Genomic DNA, 20,940 nt, shown 5'->3' with positions numbered 1-20,940 from the left:
GACTGAAACAGGCTACAGGCTTTGAGCTGGCAGTCAGCACAGAGCCCGACGCGGGGCTCGAACCCACGAACCGCGAGATCATGACCTAAGCGAAAGTCGGACGCTTAACCGACTAAGCCACCCAGGCGCCCCTAAAACCCTCTTCTAAACCCAGAGTGGAGGAAGTCAAACCTTTGTTTCTCGGGAGAACCAGGGCCACCACAGCTGTATGAGAGAAGACAATCACCAGAGAGGAGGGAGGGGATGGAGTGTGTGATGGGAGTAATGTGCAGCGCGGGTGGGTGGGGTCTCATTTACCACCCTTCACCCAGGAGCAGAAGCTCCCTGTTCGCATCCATGGGAAGGCCTCCCCAGCTGAAGCCTGCAATCACACTTCTACAGCCTGGGCCCAGGAGCGCTGGGTGCCTTTTTCTGATTCCTCTGTTCCCAGTAACCCACAGCACAGCTCTCAATTACCTCTCTAAATCTCCCAACCTTCAGTCAGAAGAGTGAACAAGCAATGCATAGACCAAAAGAAAGCCAACTTTGAAAAGCTACGTTTGTTTTAATGTGGTCTTTGCTTGGATTATTTAGTTCTCCTTGTCACACCACAGCCACTGGAGGGGGGAGGAGAATCACCCTGGGGCCTGCATGCTATAGGACAGCAGCACTCTCCAGGAGGCCGAGGGACAGGGGCCTCAGTGACTGAAATGAAAGCAAGTGCCCAGGGATGGGGAGACCTGGAGAAGACGGATTCCACCTCCCAGGCTAAACCTGGAAGCTCTGAGGCTGGTCCTTGGTTATGGGATGATATAAACTTGTGTTGTTATGACAGGGCATTTTGGTGTTCTAGCTTCCAGCAAGGCAAAGGATACCATCTGAAGAGTCGCCTCCAATGTCAGAAAATGATCAAAAAGCCAAGAAGCAGTCACTTCCACTTCAAAAGCAGCTTTCCAATGGCTCTCTCTCTCATGCAATCGATATTCAAGTATGTTGAGTTCTGGGGGCTCAAGGAGTGGGAGGCTCATCCAAATAACCCCTACCCCAGCTCCATTAGGTGCATGTTCAGTGAATATAAATGCATCCTTACTATGGTCAACTGAAGCCAAACATTATCACAGATAAATGTGCTATAAGTTGTCCCCTAAAGGCATTCAAAAGTCAAATATTAAGGGGGCACCTGGGTGGCTCAGTCGGTTAAACGCTCAACTCTTGATGTTGGCTTAAGTCATGATCTCACAGTTATAAGACTGAACCCCATGTCAGGCTCTGTGCTGAGCATGGAGCTTGCTTGAGATTCTCTCTCTCCCTCTCTTTCTGTCCCTGCTCAAACTCTCTCTCAAAAAAAATTTTTTAAGTCAAATATTAAGGATTAATGCTCTCCAACCATTAATTCCCACTGTGCTTCAAAAGGTTTTATCATTAGGGCGCCTGGGTGGCTCAGTTATTAAACATTCAACTCTTGATTTCGGCTTTGGTTGTGATCCCAGGGTCATGGGATCGAGCCCCATGTTGGGGGTCTGAGCTGGCAGTGTGGAGCCTGCTTGGGATTCTCTTGCGTGCTTCCTCTCTCTCTCTGCCCATCCCCCACTCACATGCACACACTCACACAAAATAAACTTTAAAAAATAATAACATCAAAAATAATTTAAAATTACAAAACAGTTTTGTTATAGCAAGAGGTGAGACTCAGGGAATGTGAAGGATTTTGTAACCGGGACACATGCATTGTCTACTTCACTCACCACATCAGGTCAGACATTTATTCTAATGACACCACCATTGCTAGTGGCTCCCCTCCCCCAATCCTTCCACACCAGCCACTTCCCCACCCTCTGGGAATTGCATCCTTTAGAATATCCTGATTGGTAGTAACTTGACCTTCTCTGAGAATGGATTTGATCTGGGGAAGCAACCAAGTCCGGTGAGCAAAGAGGCTGAATCTAGCTTGATTATACCAACTAGGGTGAAGCCCAAGTTAGGACTGTACAAGGAATGAGGTTGATCTGGTAATGTATATAATTCTGTTTTGAAAGCCATTCCTAAAGGGAAGTGGCAACTGTCTTCAACAGAGACTTCATCGTCAGAAAACACATGCTTCCTGAGGCCAGCATAAATCCTGGTAGGTTTTGAATCTCTTTTGTTACTTAGTCATCTGCTACTCATTCTTCTGGATGGCAGCTACATTTTGGCTATATAGGCTTGGCTATTCCTCAGCAAATTTAAAAGCTTTTCTGATTTTATATAAAATAACGGTCATCATAGTTTATTTTTTTTCTTACCTGCTCAAAAATAACATGGGTGCTGTGAAAGGTCAAAGGCCACCAGTTGTCCAGTGGGTTTGGCATAAGCCAGTTGAGAGAAGGCGGAAGGCACCATGGACAATTCTGAATGGGGGCAGGTGTGCTTGGCTGGGTCTCATTCCACAGGTACTGGGTCAGAGGGTGGCCGTAGGACCACTGCCCCCACTCCCACCCCACTTTTAAGATGAAGCAATTAAGCAATTTGTAGCCTAAGACCATGAAGACAAATGGAAGAAGTTTTCCCCTCCTCTCTAGAAGCTTGCTTGGATCAGACCATAAAGGAGAAGTGGGAAACAATGAGAACAAGTCAGGGTGATTCCCCCAGTACACATCTTAAACCAGGTGGGCTGGACAGACCACTGCCCTGCACTCTGCCTCGTGCCCCAGCCCCTGCTGGCCCGGGGGGAAGCCCTAGAAATGGCTCCCTTCAATGGGCAACAAGTGTTGGGCCACAGGAACTTTAACAGTTGGCCCAACCCTCTCCTGGGAAACCAAAGCCTAAAGGTTACCTGTCAAGGTCGCAAACTAGCCAGTAGCAGGGCCCGGATGAGGGTTCTTTTCACTAGCCACCATCACATACAGAGGAAGTCTTGGCCAACTGCCATAAATGATTGAAGGGAGGAAATGATATTATGCAGCCTGTGAGCAGATCAGCGAAGGGGCCTCCGTGGCTCAAGATTGCCTGGCAAAGGGCAGCATCGAACCTCCCAGTAATGACTTCTGAGGGAGGAGAAGGAAAAGAGGAGTACAGATAAATTTATTAGTTAAATACTGATTTTACAGCCATTTCACCTTAAGACAATGTTAACAGGTTGTGGGTTAGGGAAAGTATATGAGGGTGGCCTTCATGGAAGAAAGCAATGTAATGATGATTAAAACAGAATCTTGGTTTAAAAATATTCTCTGCTACAGCCAGTAGGACTTTGGGGTTGGGAGCTGGGTATCTGAGGGGAAGATGTGGTAAGGCCACAGTCAGCTACAGTTCTGTTGATGATGAGGACCAGGAAGGAGAAGTCTCTGTGAGCTCCAGCATCTCGGGCAGAAAGGGCAACATGGAGAGGAGAAGGCGGCCAATTCCAGGAAAGCACAAAAGCCAGGGACTCCCTTGAGGCCTGCCCTCAGCGTCTTCTCTTATTGGCTGTCGTCTTTCTGTTAGGTCTGTGCCATGTTGAGCTGGTTTGCTTTGAATTTATGTTGCAAGATCCCCAGCTTTTTGCCTCCTGGATGAAAGGTGTCTTCTGGGGAAAGGATGAGGGTAGGTGCAGGGGCTCCACACCCCTTGGAGGAACTCAGCCTGCTGTCTGAACAAGAGGCACATCTCCGCAGAACGAGAGTGTCGTCCACGAGACCTAAGCACAAGAACCCACGGAAAGCCCGTGCCCGTGCTCAGTGCTGGCCCCAGCCCCGGGGACGGTGTCTGCCAGAAACGTTCTCCTGAAGGATCTCGAGTCTCAGGTGAGTGTTTGTCAAACTCACTTTAGCAGCAGAACCTTTTCTGTACTTGCTTGAGACCTGCCTGTGTGTGATGGGGTAGATGAAGATTTTGGGGGGCAGGCGTGGGGAGGCTGCCATGTGGCTAAACCGCCAAGCTTTTGTTTTGCGGAGGAAGACACATGTTCAAGCTGAAGGCAGAGCTGAATCACTCAGCAGTGGAAGGGATTTTATTTGAGGCCTTGGGGGTGAGGAGAAGGAGCGGAGGCTTGAGCCTTGGGTCAAGGAAAGGAACTTGGGGGAGGCGAAGTTGCCAAGTTGCAATTTGGCCAAAGCCACACCTTGCAGTGGGTGAGGCGGCCCTCTCCTCCATCTCCCCGCAAAGCATTCAGTAACACGGGCATTACACCCAACGTTTCAGGAGCCATGATTTGGTATTGAGGAATGCAGGGGCATGCCAAACCTGAAGGGGGAGGGGTGGGCAAGGGCAGCAGCTGCCCAGAGGGCTTGTCACATCCAAATCCCAGCACCTTGTCCCCTCCACCCACCCTCAGAGCCCCAGTGCTAGGAACACCATGGAAAAGCAGCCATCTTAGGCCACAGTGGTGGAAAGGCAGGGGAGAAAGATATCTCATCTCTTGTAGGGGAGGGGTGGGTGGAAAACAAGAAAGAAGTCTCTTACTCCACAGAAGGGACTTAAATGTGCTCGTAGTGAAGGGTGGGCTCTTCCAGATCAGAGTCTGGGCTCTTTCCAGTCGCCTACCCTTGAAAAGGCATCTGATAAAATCCAATACCCACTTCCCCTAAACCAAATTGTCAGCTTCAAGTTTCTTCCCAGTTGTTCTTCTGGAGTTATTCCCCGACAGAGCAGGCCGGGCCCTGGGAGCCCAGAGCCTCATCTCTGCTGTCCTCCAAATCCCAAGTCCGTGCCGAAATCTGAGGAGGGAAGGAGGTGACATTATGCAGTGATTATGTCCCCATGACTGTCAGCCAAGGCCAGGCTGTTCCAAGGGTCCTGCTTGGAGCTGGCCTGCGGTGACTGGCTGACAGAAGACGCGTAGCCTGGTGGGGAAAGCTTCAGGGCCGAGAGGACCGGGTGGATGGAGGGCCCGTGGCCAGACATCGCACTGACTGAGAACGTCTGAAAGCAAAAAGTGCAAGATGAGCTCAATAGAATCACTCCTGAGGGCTCAGGAGAGGAGGTGTGGGCTGGAGAGGGGAGCCCCGGTGCACAGGTGTCCCCCAGCTGGCTCCCACCCCTAGGAAAAGGAGGAGGGGAGAGGGCCCCAGGACAAGGGCAGGTCAAGACAGCAAGCAGCATTTCCCTCTGTTTTTCCTAACCCCCATGCTGTGGGACCCAAGGGGTCTGGGTGATGCATTAGCTTGTGAGCACTGTGGCCCGGTAGAGGCTTGTGGATATTCTGGTTTCTCAGATGGCTTGAGCCATCTTCCATGATCTTATCCCCATCAGATCTCCACACCCGAAAGAGGCTCCCGGCTCCCCCGGTTCGATGGGACCTGCTTCTTTACCCTGACAGTGAAAAGCTCTTTAGGATACAGCCTCCCTCAAGCGTGTGCAGAGGATAGGTCAGAGTTCACGGTAACCAAGCTGTAACCAAGCTTGGGAAGCAGTCGCCAAGCTTAGGACTCTCCTAGTCCCAAATAGGGGAACCAAAGAGGGAAGGGGTAGGGGAGGAGGAATGCCATCATATTTGGTTGCAGGAAAGGACAGGACTGCTGACTCATCTTCTAGACACACGCGTGAAGCTGGACCTGTAGCCGACCCTCATTAAACAGCAGCCTGCCTGTGACCTCCTCACCAACCTCCTGCCTGCCCACCCTACACCCCACAGTTTCCACACCTCTGCCCACGCCAGGAGGGTCCTCCTCCATCCCCTCCTCCTGCTAAAACCTACAAAACCTTCAAGGCGAAGGTCACACCACCTCTCACTTAGGAGAGAGACTTGCTGAGAAAGCCCATGCACCACCTTCTAGAACCTTCTACAGTTGTAGAAGCATGCAGTCTGATTCAGGTTGTGGCTGTGCCCTAATGAGTCCTTCTCCTGGTCTCTGAAGGCCCTGGCACATTGGTGTGTTGTAGCTGTGTGTCCAAATCAATGTAATGTGATCAGATGTGCTGAAATAGATTCTTGTGCAGATAGCCCCTAGCCCCAGCCTTTCAGGTGGGACCCCAAGGGCACCTGGCGGCTCCTGCTGCCACCTGCTGGGGCTCTGCTAAAGTGCGTGTTCTGGTGCTAACCTGGCCACCTGGGGCTCTGAGGTGTACTACCCCACGGGCAGCCCCGTCTCCCCACCCAGGGATGTACCTGGGCCATGGAGCTGCTGTGGCCATGGTAGGCCGACAGCCCGGGCTCTGTCTTGATGGGGCGCATCTCTTCACTGCTGCTGGTAGCTGCGTTGCTGGAGTTGCTAGAGGCACTGGTGGCGGGAGGAAGGCTCTCACTACCTGAGGGACCTAAAATAAGGCAGAGTCAGGATACCCAGGCTAGGGACACAGCGAATGGATGGCAGTTCTTTGAGACAGCTAGGGGAAGTCTATGCCAACAGCTGTATTCCTATGTCCTGGGGAATGAAGCAGGGTCCTTCATCAGGGCAAGGTGACAATTCTCAAAATGGGACAAATGAAAATATCAGAATTTCAAGGGAAAGTTTTCAAGTGACAGGCTCACCACGCCTTATTCCAAATTCTTGAGACCACCTGTTTCAGGATTCAGAAGTGTTTGGATTTTAATACGGTATATTACAGAATACTCGCAGTGGAGTCTGAGATGACACTTTATAACTAAAGATATTAATTGTTCTACAGCAAAATGTGAATATTCACACATGGGGTAAATAAAGACTATGGCAGCCTGAATCTGTTCAGGTTTTGCTGCCCAATCTAGCTCCCTGCATTGGGAATTTCGGATAGGGGCTGCTCACCAGAACCAAATGCTTGCTCTCTCTACCACTGCAACATGTAAGGAGGTGAGGTTACCAAGGGGAATGTGCTGTGCTTCTAAAACAGTGTGGACATAGGGAGAAAGGCTGAAGACCACTGGTGTGAGACACAGAAAATTAGATGTAATAATAAATAAGATCTAAGATAAAATACCTAATCAGATATACTGCCAGAAGGGGTAAGCCATTGTTGAATCTGGGAAAGGAAGACTTGGGTCATGTTCTCAGTAGTGGAAAAGGAAAATTTATCTGTTTTTGTTTTTGTTTTATGTTTATTTTTGAGAGAGACAGAGCATGAGCAGGGGAGGGGCAGAGAGAGGGAGACACAGAATCCAAAGCAGGCTCCAGGCTCTGAGCTGTCAGCACAGAGCCCGATGCGGGGCTCGAACCCACGTACTGTGAGATCATGACCTGAGCCAAAGTCAGACGCTTAACTAACTGAGCCACGCAGGCACCCCAGGAAATGTATCTGTTTGTTGTGCCTTAGATTAGAAGATAAACTTTCCACTGGATTAGCTGATTTATTTTCTCTGCAACTGCAGCATTTCCCAGTGAAATCTTTGATTTGGTAGCAGTACTGAGGAGGGAGTGCTCTTGATAGGAACATAAGTAGTCCTCATTCTTCATCTAGAAACTGAGAAGACAAAGTGGCAAATTGGACAGACCATGGACCTTGAAGTGTAAAAACTTGGGTTTTAATTCCAAGTCTACCCACTCACAGCTGTGTGACTGGTTAAGTCACTGCCCTCTCTGAGCCTCAGTTTGCTCGTTAGTAAAATGTAGATAATGGGTCTCAAGGGGGTCTTTAAGGACCAATGAGATACTAATTGTAGAGCAGCTTTCTAGAATGCTAAGTACTACATGATGTTAACTATACATTGGCTTACAAATCAACCTGTGGTGAGCATGACTAATGGAATCCTGTCATCCTAGATACCCATTATCTCAAAGGGAACAGAATTGAGCTGAGTTCTTGAGAGACTGCAGTCCCAAAGATAAGAGGGACTGGTAATGTTCTTTTTTCTCTCTGGCCCTCAACCAGTCCAGCTGGCCCACTGCAGCCTTTGGTGCTGGCAAGAATCATGCAGCTTGACTTGAGCCTGCTTCAAAAGCTCCCAACATCTTGCATGGTACTGTTACTTTTCACTGTGTTATCATTCTCTCCTGAATGGCTGCAGATGGACAGGCTATCATTATGCCTGGTAGCCTGGACTGACCCACTAACTAAGAGTACATGAGTTTCACATATTCCAAGGGACACTGAGTTCTTCATATAATTACACACAATTCTTTTCCTTACCTGCTGGTGTCTTAGATTTATTAAGGTTCTTGGGCTTCCGTTTTCTCGTTTGAATCCCCTCTTTCCGCATTGCAAGAGGCCTGGGGACCTAGAGAGAGTTACAAATCAATATATATGGTTTTCTACTTGTATGTGATCTGCTACCATATTTAAACATGCATTCACACTATGAGAAGGCAACATCTAAGTAGTTCCTCTACAAACCTGGGGGCTGGGACTAAGTGAATCAGCCCCTGGAGTTCCTGCTGAGAAAGAAACCAATGCTATTCAAGTATGTATTAAGCACCTATACTATATGCTGTGTATTATACCAGCGCAGGAGAAACGGAAGCTTAAAGACACTATTCCTTTCTTCCAGAGCTCCATAGTTTACTGGAAAGACAGACAAGAAGGAACCAACCAGACTCATAGGTGATGTGGGGGAACAGAGAGGAAACACTAAGCTCTGTCCTCGGTCCAGGAGGAGGGGAAGAGGCACATGACCTCATAAAGGAAGGCTTCACTGGGGAAGTGATGCCTAAGTTGTGGGAGGCTGTCAACTATACAAGGGGCAGGCATTTCAGGCAGCAGGAGCAGTGTGTGCAAAAGCCTTTAGTTTATCAGCAGCATCAGGATGCTGCAAAAGTGAAAAGGGTGCTGTTAATAATTATGCTAAGAAATAGGCAGAAACTGGTGCAGCCCAGTGAACTGAGATGTGAAGTCATTCTACACAGAGTGGCTCTGCACTGCATTAAGTCTGGTTGGAGCAAATCATGGTGTTTCCATGGGTGGTGGGGAGAAACCAGAGATTATGTTGGGGAGACTGCCCTGGGGCCAGGTCCTGAGATAAACTATCCATGTGCAACACTTTCATGGCACTAACTTCTCATACACAAGTAGTGACTGTCAGGCATCATGCTCTTGAAATTCACAGATGCCTAAACAAGTGTCTGGGGACCACGCTTGCTGGCTCATCTTTCGAGTACTTTTAAACATGTGCCCTCCTCACAGCTGGTTTCTCTCAGTCCAGGCCAACCAAATCTTCTACTTACTGGTCTGTGCTTTTCTCCTGTATGGAACTAATAAAGGCCATATTTGAAATACTGAAAGAAAAGAAATTGCCACTTGAGAGACTAAACATGGAATGCTTAAGAGAGAAGGGTATCATTGTGTCAAGTTGAACCTGCCTTCTAGTCAACTGAGAAGTCAAACAGTGTTCCCATCTTTGGAGGGAAATAGCCTCTCTTCCCTCCAGCCTCCAACCCCACACTTTGATCCACTTGAAACCCATTCTGGCCTCAGAAAAATAGAGCCCTTGTGTTTACCCCCACCGACCTCAGTACTTTTTAAAAAAATTATGGTAAAATACACATACCATAAAATTTACCATCTCAACCATTTCCAGCTGTGCTAAGTACATTCACATTGTTGTGCGGTCATCACCACCGTCCACCTCCAGAACACTTCTCATCTGGCAAAACTAAAACTCTGTACCCAATAAACACTAACTCCCTATTATCCCCTCCCTTTGGCTCCTGGCAAACACCATTCTACTTCCTGTCTCTGTGAGTTTGATTGCTTTCAGCACCTCATGTAAGTAGAATCATACAAGATTTGTCCTTTTGTGACTGGCTTCTTTCACTTAGCAAAATGACTTCAAGGTTCATTCATCTGGTACTATGTGTCGGAATTTACTTCCTTTTAAAGGATGAATCATAGTCCCTTTTATGGACAGACCACATTTTACTTATCCATCCATGGACCCTTGGGTTGCTTTCACATTTGGCTCTTGTGACTACTGCCACTGTGGACATGAGGGTACAGATATCTGTTCAAGACTCTGCTCTCACTTCTTTTGGGATATACACCTAGAAGTGGGATTGCCAGGTCATACGGTAATTCTGTTTTTAATTTTTTGAGGACACAATCATTTTAACACCTGCATAGTATTCCTTTATCAGTTTCTTTTACAATTCCCCTATTGAAGAACAAGAATTTCTTTAACCATTTTCCTCCAGAAGGTTTTTTCCCTTCATTTGCACTATTACAGTGATTCAACAAACATCTTTGATATGTTTCTTTGCAGAAGGAAGTGTATTTTCTTATGAATGTTCTTGACTATATTTTCTACTATTTTTTCTCACTGTAATAAGAAAACATGGTAGACTTCTCATGATGATGAGCAGTAAATAACATAAAGAATTGCTGAATCATTATATCGTACACCTAAGCTGAATATAACACTGTATCTTACCTATACAGGAATTCAAACAAAAAACCTAGTTTAAAAAAAGAAATAAAACATGAGACTAAGTTAGTAACAACCCCTCCCACTCCATTACCATCAATGCTGTCCCCCTGGGGCAACTGGAATACCAGTCTGTTAGTTTCTTTCATTTTAAAGCATTCTCAAACATGTGTGCACATGTACATATCTGTACACGTATTTACGTGTGTATTCATCCATCTTTATCTGTGTGTGTGTTTAACATACCCTTACCCCCATAGTACAGGGTCATACTATGTATATTACTTTGCAAATGTGTCTTTGTTACTCCAGGTCAAGATACATGGCTCTGACTTGACTAGTTTTAAGCTTCTGCACATTTCACACTATAGTTTGTGCCATAGATTAATCAACCATTCCTTTATGAGGGTTTATGACTGTTTCTTGTTTTGGCCACTACAAATACTGCAGCAATAAACAGTTCAAACATCATTCTGTACTGATTCTTTTATTGTTTTATAGGCTAGTTTCCCCAAAGCAGAGCTGGTAAATCAAAAGATTTGTATGTTTCTTATCCTTAGTAAGAACTACTAAGTTAATTTCCTAATGAATACTTGCAGTAATTCACAAGCAGATCAATGACATAGAAGAGTATTTCCCCAAATCCATACCAGCATTTGACTATGCTGGCACCTGATCTTGGACTTCCGGCCTCTAGGAATGTAGAAATAAATTTCCATTGTGTATAAGCCACCAGTCTGGTGTTTTCTAACAGCAGCCCACACGGACTAATGCCACCTGTAAGGGCCCTTCTAAATCTAGGTACCTTTGCTAAGAAGGGAAAAATGAATTACGGCCTGAAGTTGGAAGACAAGTGAGAAGTGAATAACGGGAACGAACGTGTGGCCGCTGGTCGGGGCGCGCACCCTGCCTGGCAGTGGGGTCACTTACGCCATGGAGCTTCATGTAGAGGCCGCAGGCATTGCACACGGGCTCACCCTCGGCATTGCGGCGCCACAGTGTGGTGGTGGTGGTCTGGCAGTTGGCACAGGAGAGGCCCACTCGGCGGGAGGCGGACTGCAACAGAGAAGGCAAACCCTTCAAGTCCAAGTAAAAGGCTTGTGGTTGCTGCTTCTACTTCGCAGGGAGCGCTAAGGGGCTGGCACTAAGTGGGTAGCAGGGTCAGCCACAGTGGCAAAGGGCGCCTGGGTGGCTCCGTTGGTTAAGCATCCAACTTCAGATCAGGTCATGCTCTTGTGGTTTGTGGGTTCAAGCCCTGCATCGGGCTCTGTGCTGACAGCTCAGAGCCTGGAGCCTGCTTTGGATTCTGTGTGTGTATGTATGTATATATGTATGTATGTATGTATGTGCATGTGTGTCTGCCTCTCCCCTGCTCACACTCTAATTCTCTCTCTCTCTAGAAAAAAAAAAAAGAACATTAAAAAAAGTCTCAGAGCAGCCACAGAGCCAGATTCTCCCTTCACCTAAGCCACTCCTGGGGGTGCATGAGAACAAGGACTTCAGCTGCAGGAGAAGTAGAGTGAATTCTTTTCCTAACTGTAACATTAGTGGCATTATCAGTCATTCATCAAAGAGCCCATCAAACACTGGGCACTGGAGGCAGAAAAGCTTTTCTCAAAAGTAGAAAAAATGAGGGCTTCCAGTACCAGGCATGGGTGGTGGGTAAAGAATTACTATATTCAAGCATCATCAAAGACTGGATGGGCCTTGGGACCTCAAGAAAGGGAAACATCAGGACTCAACCCCTCCATTCCTCCCTTCCTAATATACATGAAAGCTAGTTTGTGTGGGTCAAAATCAAATTATACTAGAAAAGACCATGGACTCATGAGTCAAAAACCCTGTTACAAACTCTTTCCCAGCCATAGGCCCCAATACACCCTGTTTGATCTCCCTGGGCTCTGGGTTTTATAAGGTGAGGCTGGACTGAGAACCAGGAAGCCTGCACTCAGGTTCCAGATAGGAGACTCAGTAGCCATGTGACTGTAAGGCTGAGGCTGTTAGCTCTTCTGAGCCTCCCTTTTCACTTCTGCAGAATCAGGTGTTAAAGCAGATGGTCTGGAACATCCTTGTAGCTCAAGCTCACTCTAAAGGTATAAGAAATTATGATGTTGCCAACCACCCACCCAACTCCTCAACCCACACTTTCTTTTAAAGATGACTTGAGGGGGCGCCTGGGTGGCTCAGTCAGTTAAGTGTCCACTTCAGCTCAGGTCATGATCTCATGGTTCGTAGGTTCGAGCCCTGCGTTGGGCTCTGTGCTGACAGCCAGCTGAGAGCCTGGAGCCTGCTTCAGATTCTGTATCTCCCTCTCTCTCCCTGACCCTCCCCTACTCACAGTCTCTCTCTCTCTCTCTCTCTCTCTCTCTCAGAAATAAATAAAACATTTAAAAAAAAAGATGACTTGAAGGGGGTGACTGGGGGGCTCAGTTGGTTGAGCGCCTGACTCCTGGTTTCAGCTCAGGTCACGGCCTCTCCATTACGTGAGTTCGAACCCTGCATCGGCTCTGTGCTGACAGTGCAGAGCCTGCTTGGTATTCTCTTTCTCCCATTTTCTCTCTCTCTGACCCTCTCCCACTCACGCTGTCTCTGTCTCTCTCAAAAATAAATAAATAAACTTAAACAAACAAACAAATATGACATGAAGTCCAAAATTCAAAACCTAGGAATTTCCCACCAAAGTGTGAGCCCTACAGCCAGGTGCCGAGAGGAGGAGAGGAGGGCAGACTTGAGCAGTCCGGACACTTGCTTACCAGCCGGCGCTGAGGCTTGATGAGGGGCCGGTTGATACCATTCATCTTGTGGTAGAGGCCGCAGGCGTTGCACAGGTAATGCCCCGTCCCGTCGCGCCTCCAGAGCGGGGTGGACATGGCCCCACAGTTGACACACTCTCTGCCTTCTGAGAAGTCATCAAACATATCTACTGGGTGGAAAATAATACAGAGGATTAATTCTTTGTTTGGGCCCAGAAATCTTACATTGGAAAATCTAGAAGCCAAAGGAATAATGTCTTTTCCTTGCAAGGTGTAAAAAACGATGGATCACCTCAGGCTGCCTCCCTGTTCCGGACTCTGGCCTCAACCTCTGGAACAGACAGTTTTACTCCTGGGCCTCCCAGACACCGCAAGGCTCTCCCCAGTCATGAGAAAAAAAAAGTCTGGCAGCAACACCAGCGGCCTGGATTTTAGTCCCTATCTCTGCTTCAGAGCCTACATCCCTGAGGATCTCACCTAACACTGAATTCTGCCCAGACCTTCTTCCTCTTTCCCTTTCAAAATGGAGATCCTTTTCCATTTCAATTAAAAAAAAAAAAAAAAAAAAAGATTTACTCTGGGAAATCAGACAATAAAATGTGTAAAGAAAATACAAATCAAATGTAGTCCTATGACTGCAAGATCACCAGTGTTATTAACATTTTGTTCTATTATATCTTTTGCAGTACTTTATATATTGACATACGTTTGTGCCTAGTCAAGGTCAAACTACATAATTTTGAGCCAACTTTTTTCACTTAATACCAAGGCATTTCCCCACATTAGACATTCTTCATAAACTCAGGGTGCCTGGGGTGGCTCAGTCAGTTGAGCGTCCAACTCTTGATTTCAGCTCAGGTCATGATCCCAGGGTCATGGAATTGAGACCCTCGATGGGCTCTGTGCAAGGCATAAGCCTGCTTGGGATTCTCTCTCTCTCTCTCTCTCTCTCTCTCTCTCTCTTTCTCTCTCCTCCCCCACCCCATTCCTCTCCCCTGCTCTTGTTCTCTCAAATAAAATAAAATACATGAAAAATTAAAAGAAATTTTTCATAAATGCATTTTAGCATAGTATATATCATCCCATCATATACATGTGCCATCCTTTATTATTATTATTAAACTTTTACTCAATCACTATCTAGCTTCTGATTTTTGTTTGGTAAACACAGCTCATTTGGTGCACAAATCTTAGCATTTCTGCGTATTCCTTACGGTACTCTCCTAGAAGTAGAATTACTGCTCCAAAGGGACTACATATTTTTTAAAGATTTTAAAACTTTCAAACTGCCCTGCAAAAAGGGCTATAATTAATTTTTGTCATTTCAATATATCTGCTTGATATGCTGTATCCTAATTTGACATTTTTCCTGCCTCCTGTATAAAATGAAGGCCCACATTGCAAGCAACTGTGACTCAGCGTCACTCGCACTTCCAGGGGCATGTTGCCATCATGGTCAGTCTCATACACTCATTGACAAACCCCCTCCATCAGCACCTTTACCATCCAGGTCTACAGAATTTTATAACTGATAAATTTCACTCCCGCCCATTTCAGTTGCCCTGGTGAGATAGGCTGGGACCCCTTTCTTATTCCCAATGATCTGTATAAAGCCTGGCTCAGAACTTCCAGAAACCTCTCTGACTCCATGTACCCTGCTTCCTATTTTGAAAAATATTTTACATCCCATCCAGATTTTCCATCCGTAAGTACAGCTACCCTGCTGTTCAGGTGGTCCTTGTCCTACCACCAGAGGCAAGACTGGGTTCTTCCCTACTAAGGCAGGATATTTAGAAGGGAGGGTTTTAAAGAGCTCTCCCTCCACCAGGACCTAGCAATGGGGTTCTGCTAGTTCTCTGGCCCAGCTATTTGCTCTAAGGGAACGTGGGCTGAATAAGAGCATGGTGGGGGGCCCTCCCCTCAAGTCTGGGTACACAAACAGTCATTTGCACCTGCAAACAAGTAGCTGTGTGTCCACATTGAGTCAACAATGTGCAGGTGTGAGGGGCTATTTGCTCAGGCCAGGGAGCTGAGCACACACGGTCACAAGAGAGGCTATTTTTGCACCTGGGTCACAGTGAGAACTCTCCAGCAAGGTCACCGGCTTTCAGAGCCACATACCAAATGGCAACGCCTGCCCACAGTTTGCTTCCCCACGACGGGCTGGCAAGGAACAAACCCGCACGCCACCCTCACCACCCTCACCACCATCACAGCCACCTGCAAACTGGCATGTGCTGCCCTTGCCCCGAGCCAGTAAACCCTGTTTCCTTGGCCCAGGCCTTCCCATGAGGGAACTGGAAAGGCCAAAGGAGTTCAAAGAAGGACCTTCGAACCAGGAGGGGCCCTGGCAATGTCATCCTTTTGGGGAGTGTCTGCTGTAAACACTAGATGGCACTACAGCCTCACAATTGAACCAAGACACATGAGCCTAAATCATGCTTGGGAATGGAGGACTTTTCTAGATCAATCATTTTTCCAGTCCAGACCTAAGGCAACCCTCTTATTCTATTTGTTTGTTTGTTTGTTTGTTTTATCATGGAAAGCTCTAAACACACTCAAAAGTGGACAGAATGAACTCTTATTTAATCATCATCCAGTTACTGACAAGTTGGGGCCAGTAGCTCTCTACTGACTTTCCTCTGTCCTGTATAATTGAAGAAAATCCCAGACATTCTACCATTTCATTCATAAATATTCCAGTATGCAGCTCTCACACATAAAGATGCATACTCTCCTCCTTTTAAAGACAGGCAAACTGGCTTCTTTCCTATGTTCTAGCTTATCTAAAAAAGCCTCTACAGACAAAAATCTCATAATCTGTTCTGTTTTGGAGGGGAGATGCCCTCTTCTCTTCACACTTATGGTTTTATATGCAGCGGTAGAATCTCATCGAAGGTGCCATCCTGGCAATTACAGCTCTCTTGGCTGGGTACTGGGCCTTAGTGGCACTGAGACCCCAAAACAAAGGTTTGCCTTAGAAACTCCTTCACATTTGTCTCACAGAATTGGTTACACACTCGAGCAACTATTTTACTGGCCAGGGAAAGGCACTGGAGGTTGGCAAATACGTATTTATCACCAACAAATGTTTACTGACCATTGGCTCTTTAAGCCCTCTGATAGATGTCACAGATGCTAAGAGGGAACCTTATTCTCAGAATGCTAATAACTGAGTTGGGCAAATTGAGCCAAAATATCAATAATGAGTAACAATATTACTCAACTTGTATTCGGAACATACCTTAACCTAATTGGGGATTTGGATGGCAAATACTTTTGGTCTAGGGTAGGAAATGCAGAAGTCAGACCCAGATTAAAGGGTCAGGTGTTAACAACAGTAGCCAAAGGAAGAGAATGGGTAGGAGGTAAAGCCCATGCTTCCTAAAGGCATATGTCTATATGTCTCTCTACAATCTACTACACCTCCAAATCTACAGAGATTTCCATATTTTCTACCAGAAAGACTTGCACCATCCAACCTACTCAATAAAATGTTACACAATTTTACATGATTATTACAAAGACAATTTAACAATAAAGGAAAAGGCTTACGCTGCATGTTAAATGAAAAATGCAGTACACAAAATGCCATAGCCACTGTGGTAGCAGCTAAGGCCACCAGCAAGGAAGGAGTTTTTGTTAGGCTAGTTATTACGATGTGGGCTTTTCTTTCTTGAAAATGCCATTCTGGGGACGCCTGGAGGGCTCATTTGGTTAAGTGTCCAACTCTTGGATTCAGTTCAGGTCCTGATCTCATGGTTTCGTGAGTTCGAACCCTGCACTGGGCTCTGCGTTGACAGCATGGAGCCTGCTTGGGATTCTCTCTCTCCCTCTCTCTCTGCCCCTCCCCTACTCATACTCTTTGTCTCTAAGTGAATAAACTTAAAAAGTAAAAAAATCATCACTCTGTAATGTCATATTTGCCTATTTTTAAAAATCTAATAAAACAACAACAAAAACTGGGGCACCTGGGTGGCTCAGTTGGTTAAGTCTCTGAATCTGGCTCAGGTCATGACCTCACAGTTCGTGAGTTTGAGCCCTGTGTGGGGCTCTGTGCTGACAGCTCAGAGCCTGGAGCCTGCTTCAGATTTTGTGTCCCCAATTACATTCTGTCTGTCTCTCTCTCTAAAAAAATAAAATAAACATTAAAAACAAAAAACAAAAACAGAAAAACTTTTGATCATGTTAAGCAGCTCCAGTCCACTACGGGGGGGAGGGGGGGTTACTATTCTACTCTCTTGCATCACACACACACACCCTACCTGAGACTGCAGAAAGGAGAGAATGAAGTTCAAACCCTGCTGCTTAGCAGCCACTCTGCCAGAAGTAGGAGGTACTAGGCAATGAGTGAGCCCCACATCAGCATGAACATCTGGCAGTATGAACCCTGGTAACAACCAGCTCTTACTCCTTCATTAGAAGTACCCTGAGGGCTGGGGTGCCTGGCTGGCTCAGGCAGCAGAGCCTGCAACTCTTGATCTCAGGGTTGTGAGTTCAAGCCCTGTGTTGAGTGGAGAGATCACTTAAAGATAAAAAATCTTAAAAAAAATTTTAAGAAATGCACTGGGTGGAACTTCCCAAAGGGCCAGCAGGTGGTGGTCTGAAGCCAGTTTATAAGCCAGATTTCTAAGGGCACAGCCAATACCTTTACTTATGAAAGCCCCACCTACTCAGGGCTGAGCATCACGGGAATGGGTCCAATCACTTAGAGGTCAACAGGAATTCAACTCTCGGAAGTGGGTCAGCATTACCTCACATTGGAGAAAAGACTTGTAATAATAGTTGTAAAGTACTTTGCAAATAAGAGGGAAAAATCACAACAATGGCTGTAAAGTGCTTTGTAAACACCAAATGAGATAACAATGATGGATGATTGTTAGGTTTGGAGGGGTGGAGAAGGAGGGGGAAGGCCTGGGACAAATCTTTGAGAGGGATTTTTGCAGAAGGGAGAGGATAGATAAAAGAGCTAGGAGATTTGGGAATCTGACCTTTTCTCAAACCACTGGGGCACGTTGGGGATTGTAAATTGTGTATCAGTATCACTCTCAGACTTGGCCAAGCTGGGGACTTGTGGGCAGGGAAGGAACTGGAAGCATGGTTGACAGTGTATACTTATGAGGTCACCAGGCTGCTGCTCACAGGGCCATAGTAATTCATGACTATTTTAGCAATCAGAAACACAAAACGGGTGCGCCTAGGTGGCTTAGTCGGTTAAGCGTCCAACTTTCGCTTGGGTCGTGATCTTGCAGTTCGTGGGTTCGAGCCCCGCGTTGGGCTCTGTGCTGACTGCCAGCTCAGAGCCTGGACCCTGTTTCAGAGTCTGTGACTCCCTCTCTGACCCTCCCCTGCTCACGCTGTTTCTCTCTCTCTCTCCTAGAAATAAATAAAAACATTAAAAAATTAAAAAAAAAAAAGAAACACAAAACGAATTGGGTCCTGACCCCAAGAATGGGGATCCATCTCCACACCTCCATCCATGACCCACTTCGGAAAACGTTATCTTTAAAGAAGGAAACCAACTCAGCCTGATTTCGTAGGCATCCAATTTAGTATGGGTATTCCTAGGAATTACTTCTCCTCAAGTGCCTGAAAGAAAAATGTGGGCCAGGAGGTTGAAGGATCTCACCCCTGACTTCCCCACAGAGAACTGACACAATCAAAGGCAAAGGCTTCGACCTCTCCCCTGACCTGCTCCATCCATCTTGGGGAACCCACCCACAGGCAGTGCTAAGCAAGTCAGGGCTGGCGAGAGAGGGCTTTGGCTCCTCTATTTTGACCTCAGACTTTTTTGTTGGGTTCTTCTTTCTAGCTTGTCCCTGGACTCAGGCAGAAGACCCTGAGGGTAAAGCATCCCCTGCAGGGAACCCAAAAGGCCCCCTCATCATGGTCTACCCTCAGCCAGCAGGACTCTGCCCAGGACTGACTCCAAGACAGTGATCTGACTTTCACTGCCCACCTGCACAGACCCGCGGACCTTTGCCCTACATGTTCCTTAAATAGACCTGGAAGTATTTTCAGCACTCTGGAGACCGCCTTTGAGCCATGGGCTGCTGTCTTCCCGGGGTTGGCCTCCCTGACAGAAATTCCTTTCTGGTTTTGCCACCATTGGTCTCTCTGCCTCTGGATTTTGTCAGCGGGGAGTGGCCAAACCTGGTCTGTTTGGGGACCCCAGAGTCGGGTGAACTGTGCCCCAGCTGCGCTGGGAGAAGGAAAGGAGGAAGAGGGAGAGGAGCAGAGTAGGAGGAACAAGGGAAAGATATCAGAGGTCGGGGACATGGTTGGCAGCACCTGTTGGGCACTGCCCAAAAGCTGGATTTGCCCCCCAACTGCCAGAGGGCAAGCTCAGGCAGGTGGGCGCTGCTGCGTGAACTGGCCAGCCCACCAAATTGGTGCCACAGAGCCTGGTTCTGCTCTGCTAGAGAGATGTCCCTTAGGCTTCCATTTTTTGGGGGGAGTTTCCTTGCTAGAGAAAGCTGGGCCAGACCCCATGTAGAGCCCCTCCTTCATCCTCAGATGCTGAGACTATCTGACCGCAGTCCCTCTACTCTTTCTGTGGGGGGCACTGAAGCCCCAAACATTTGCCATGTGTCTACTCTACTGGCCCCTGCAGCAAGTGCTGGCCATAGAGATGTAGCAGAAAAAACTGGGGCAAGATGGCCGCCTAAACTTGTTCTGGTCTGGCTGGGGATACACAACTCAAAACAAGGAATTCTATTAAATGTGACAAACTGCAATGGCGCCTGGGCTTTTTTGCTCACCCCCATCCCTCCGCCCTCCAATTACACATCTTCAGCTGTCCCCGATCACTCAGCAATCTGTTTGGGGACAGAAGACACATGGACACAATGGAAACTGCCAGTGCTCAGGGCGGCTATTCAATGCTACAAAACTGTGACCAGAGGGGATCCAAGGCCTGGGTGATATCCGAGGAGGTACCTGCCCAGTGACTTCCCCCAGAGCCAAAGGGGCTTCAGGAGCAAAGTCCCTAGCCCCACCCATATGTCCCTTGTTGAACCCCAGCCCTGCTATCCCATCCAAAGTTCACCAGAGATTGTGCATGGATTTCCTGACAGGCCTGGGTCTGTCCCCGGGGCTGGCGCCTAGGTCTGGGGCACAAGGAGCAAACAAATCCTGAGGTTTTTCTGGCAGCCTCGGCCTTTGGTCTTCTGGGCTTCGTCAGGCTTGGCCTGTGACAGGAGGCTGCCAAGGGGAAGGCGGACACGGCTCCAGCAGCGTCCAGGCTGGCAGGGATGAGGGCACCCATTCTGAAAGCGGAACAGAAGCGGATCCTGCCAGGCCCAGCCAGAGCAGCCCAGGGGCGTCTGCGGCCTCTGCTTCAGAGCACTGAAGGATGAGGACCCTGCGATTCACAGCTTCTCCAACCTCGGCGATTCTGACCTCAGTTTCAGGAGATGCGTGACATTTTTGGAATTTTCCAAACAAGAAAATGGAGACTAATCTATAGGAAACATTGAGCATGCTACATTTCTTCACAGTTGCTGAATAACAGGAGAGACCTTTAAACTTTTCTCCAGGTGAATATTGCGATTGTGTTGGAAATAAACTTTCACCTTTACACGCACACACACAAACCAAAACACTTGTGTTCATCTAGGAGCCTGGCTTCAGGTTGAGAAGGAAAGTTAAAGAATGTGACTCAGGTTAGAAAAAAAAAAAGGAGAAAGAACATTCTGAGAGGAAGGAAAAAGTATCAAAAGCAAGACAGGAGGAAGAGAGAAAGAAAGAGAAAGGAAAAGGAAGGGGCTGAAGAACAAATGAGCCTGGAGAAAAGTAGTTATAGCATGTTGCCAAGAGTTAATACCTCCCTCATACGCTAAGAGAAGTTGCAAATTACAAACAGAAAGATGAGATGAAGGCTCCATTAGGTAACTGGCCATCACTGAAGGGACTGTATGGAAAGAGTCAACCATTTGTGTTCCTTTCTGTGACCAATTAGCCCTCCCCTCCCCCCCCCCGCCAGGG

At 47.3% G+C, this 20,940-nt stretch overlaps 1 protein-coding gene across 2 annotated transcripts in view; it reads right to left on the bottom strand.

The window, feature by feature from the left end:
- Window positions 1-4,581: 4,581 nt before the first annotated feature.
- The window catches only part of GATA4 (GATA binding protein 4), a 47,048-nt gene continuing 30,689 nt past the window's right edge, over window positions 4,582-20,940 (bottom strand). Inside the window, exons 2-6 of one of the 2 annotated variants that reach the window (XM_077779646.1) lie at window positions 12,955-13,124; window positions 11,132-11,257; window positions 7,975-8,062; window positions 6,041-6,189; window positions 4,582-4,854 (exon numbers count right to left, since the gene is read on the bottom strand). In XM_077779646.1, the coding sequence (XP_077635772.1) occupies window positions 4,672-4,854; window positions 6,041-6,189; window positions 7,975-8,062; window positions 11,132-11,257; window positions 12,955-13,119 (711 nt within the window). In that variant the 5' untranslated portion in view covers window positions 13,120-13,124 and the 3' untranslated portion in view covers window positions 4,582-4,671. The remainder of the gene's footprint in view (window positions 4,855-6,040; window positions 6,190-7,974; window positions 8,063-11,131; window positions 11,258-12,954; window positions 13,125-20,940) is intronic. The other variant, XM_077779645.1, reaches the window with a different exon arrangement.

This window comes from Crocuta crocuta, unplaced genomic scaffold (genome assembly GCF_008692635.1).
Source record: "Crocuta crocuta isolate KB4526 unplaced genomic scaffold, BGI_CrCroc_1.0 scaffold158, whole genome shotgun sequence".
NCBI classification, from domain to species: domain Eukaryota; kingdom Metazoa; phylum Chordata; class Mammalia; order Carnivora; family Hyaenidae; genus Crocuta; species Crocuta crocuta.
This window is presented reverse-complemented; position numbering and strand designations above follow the sequence as displayed.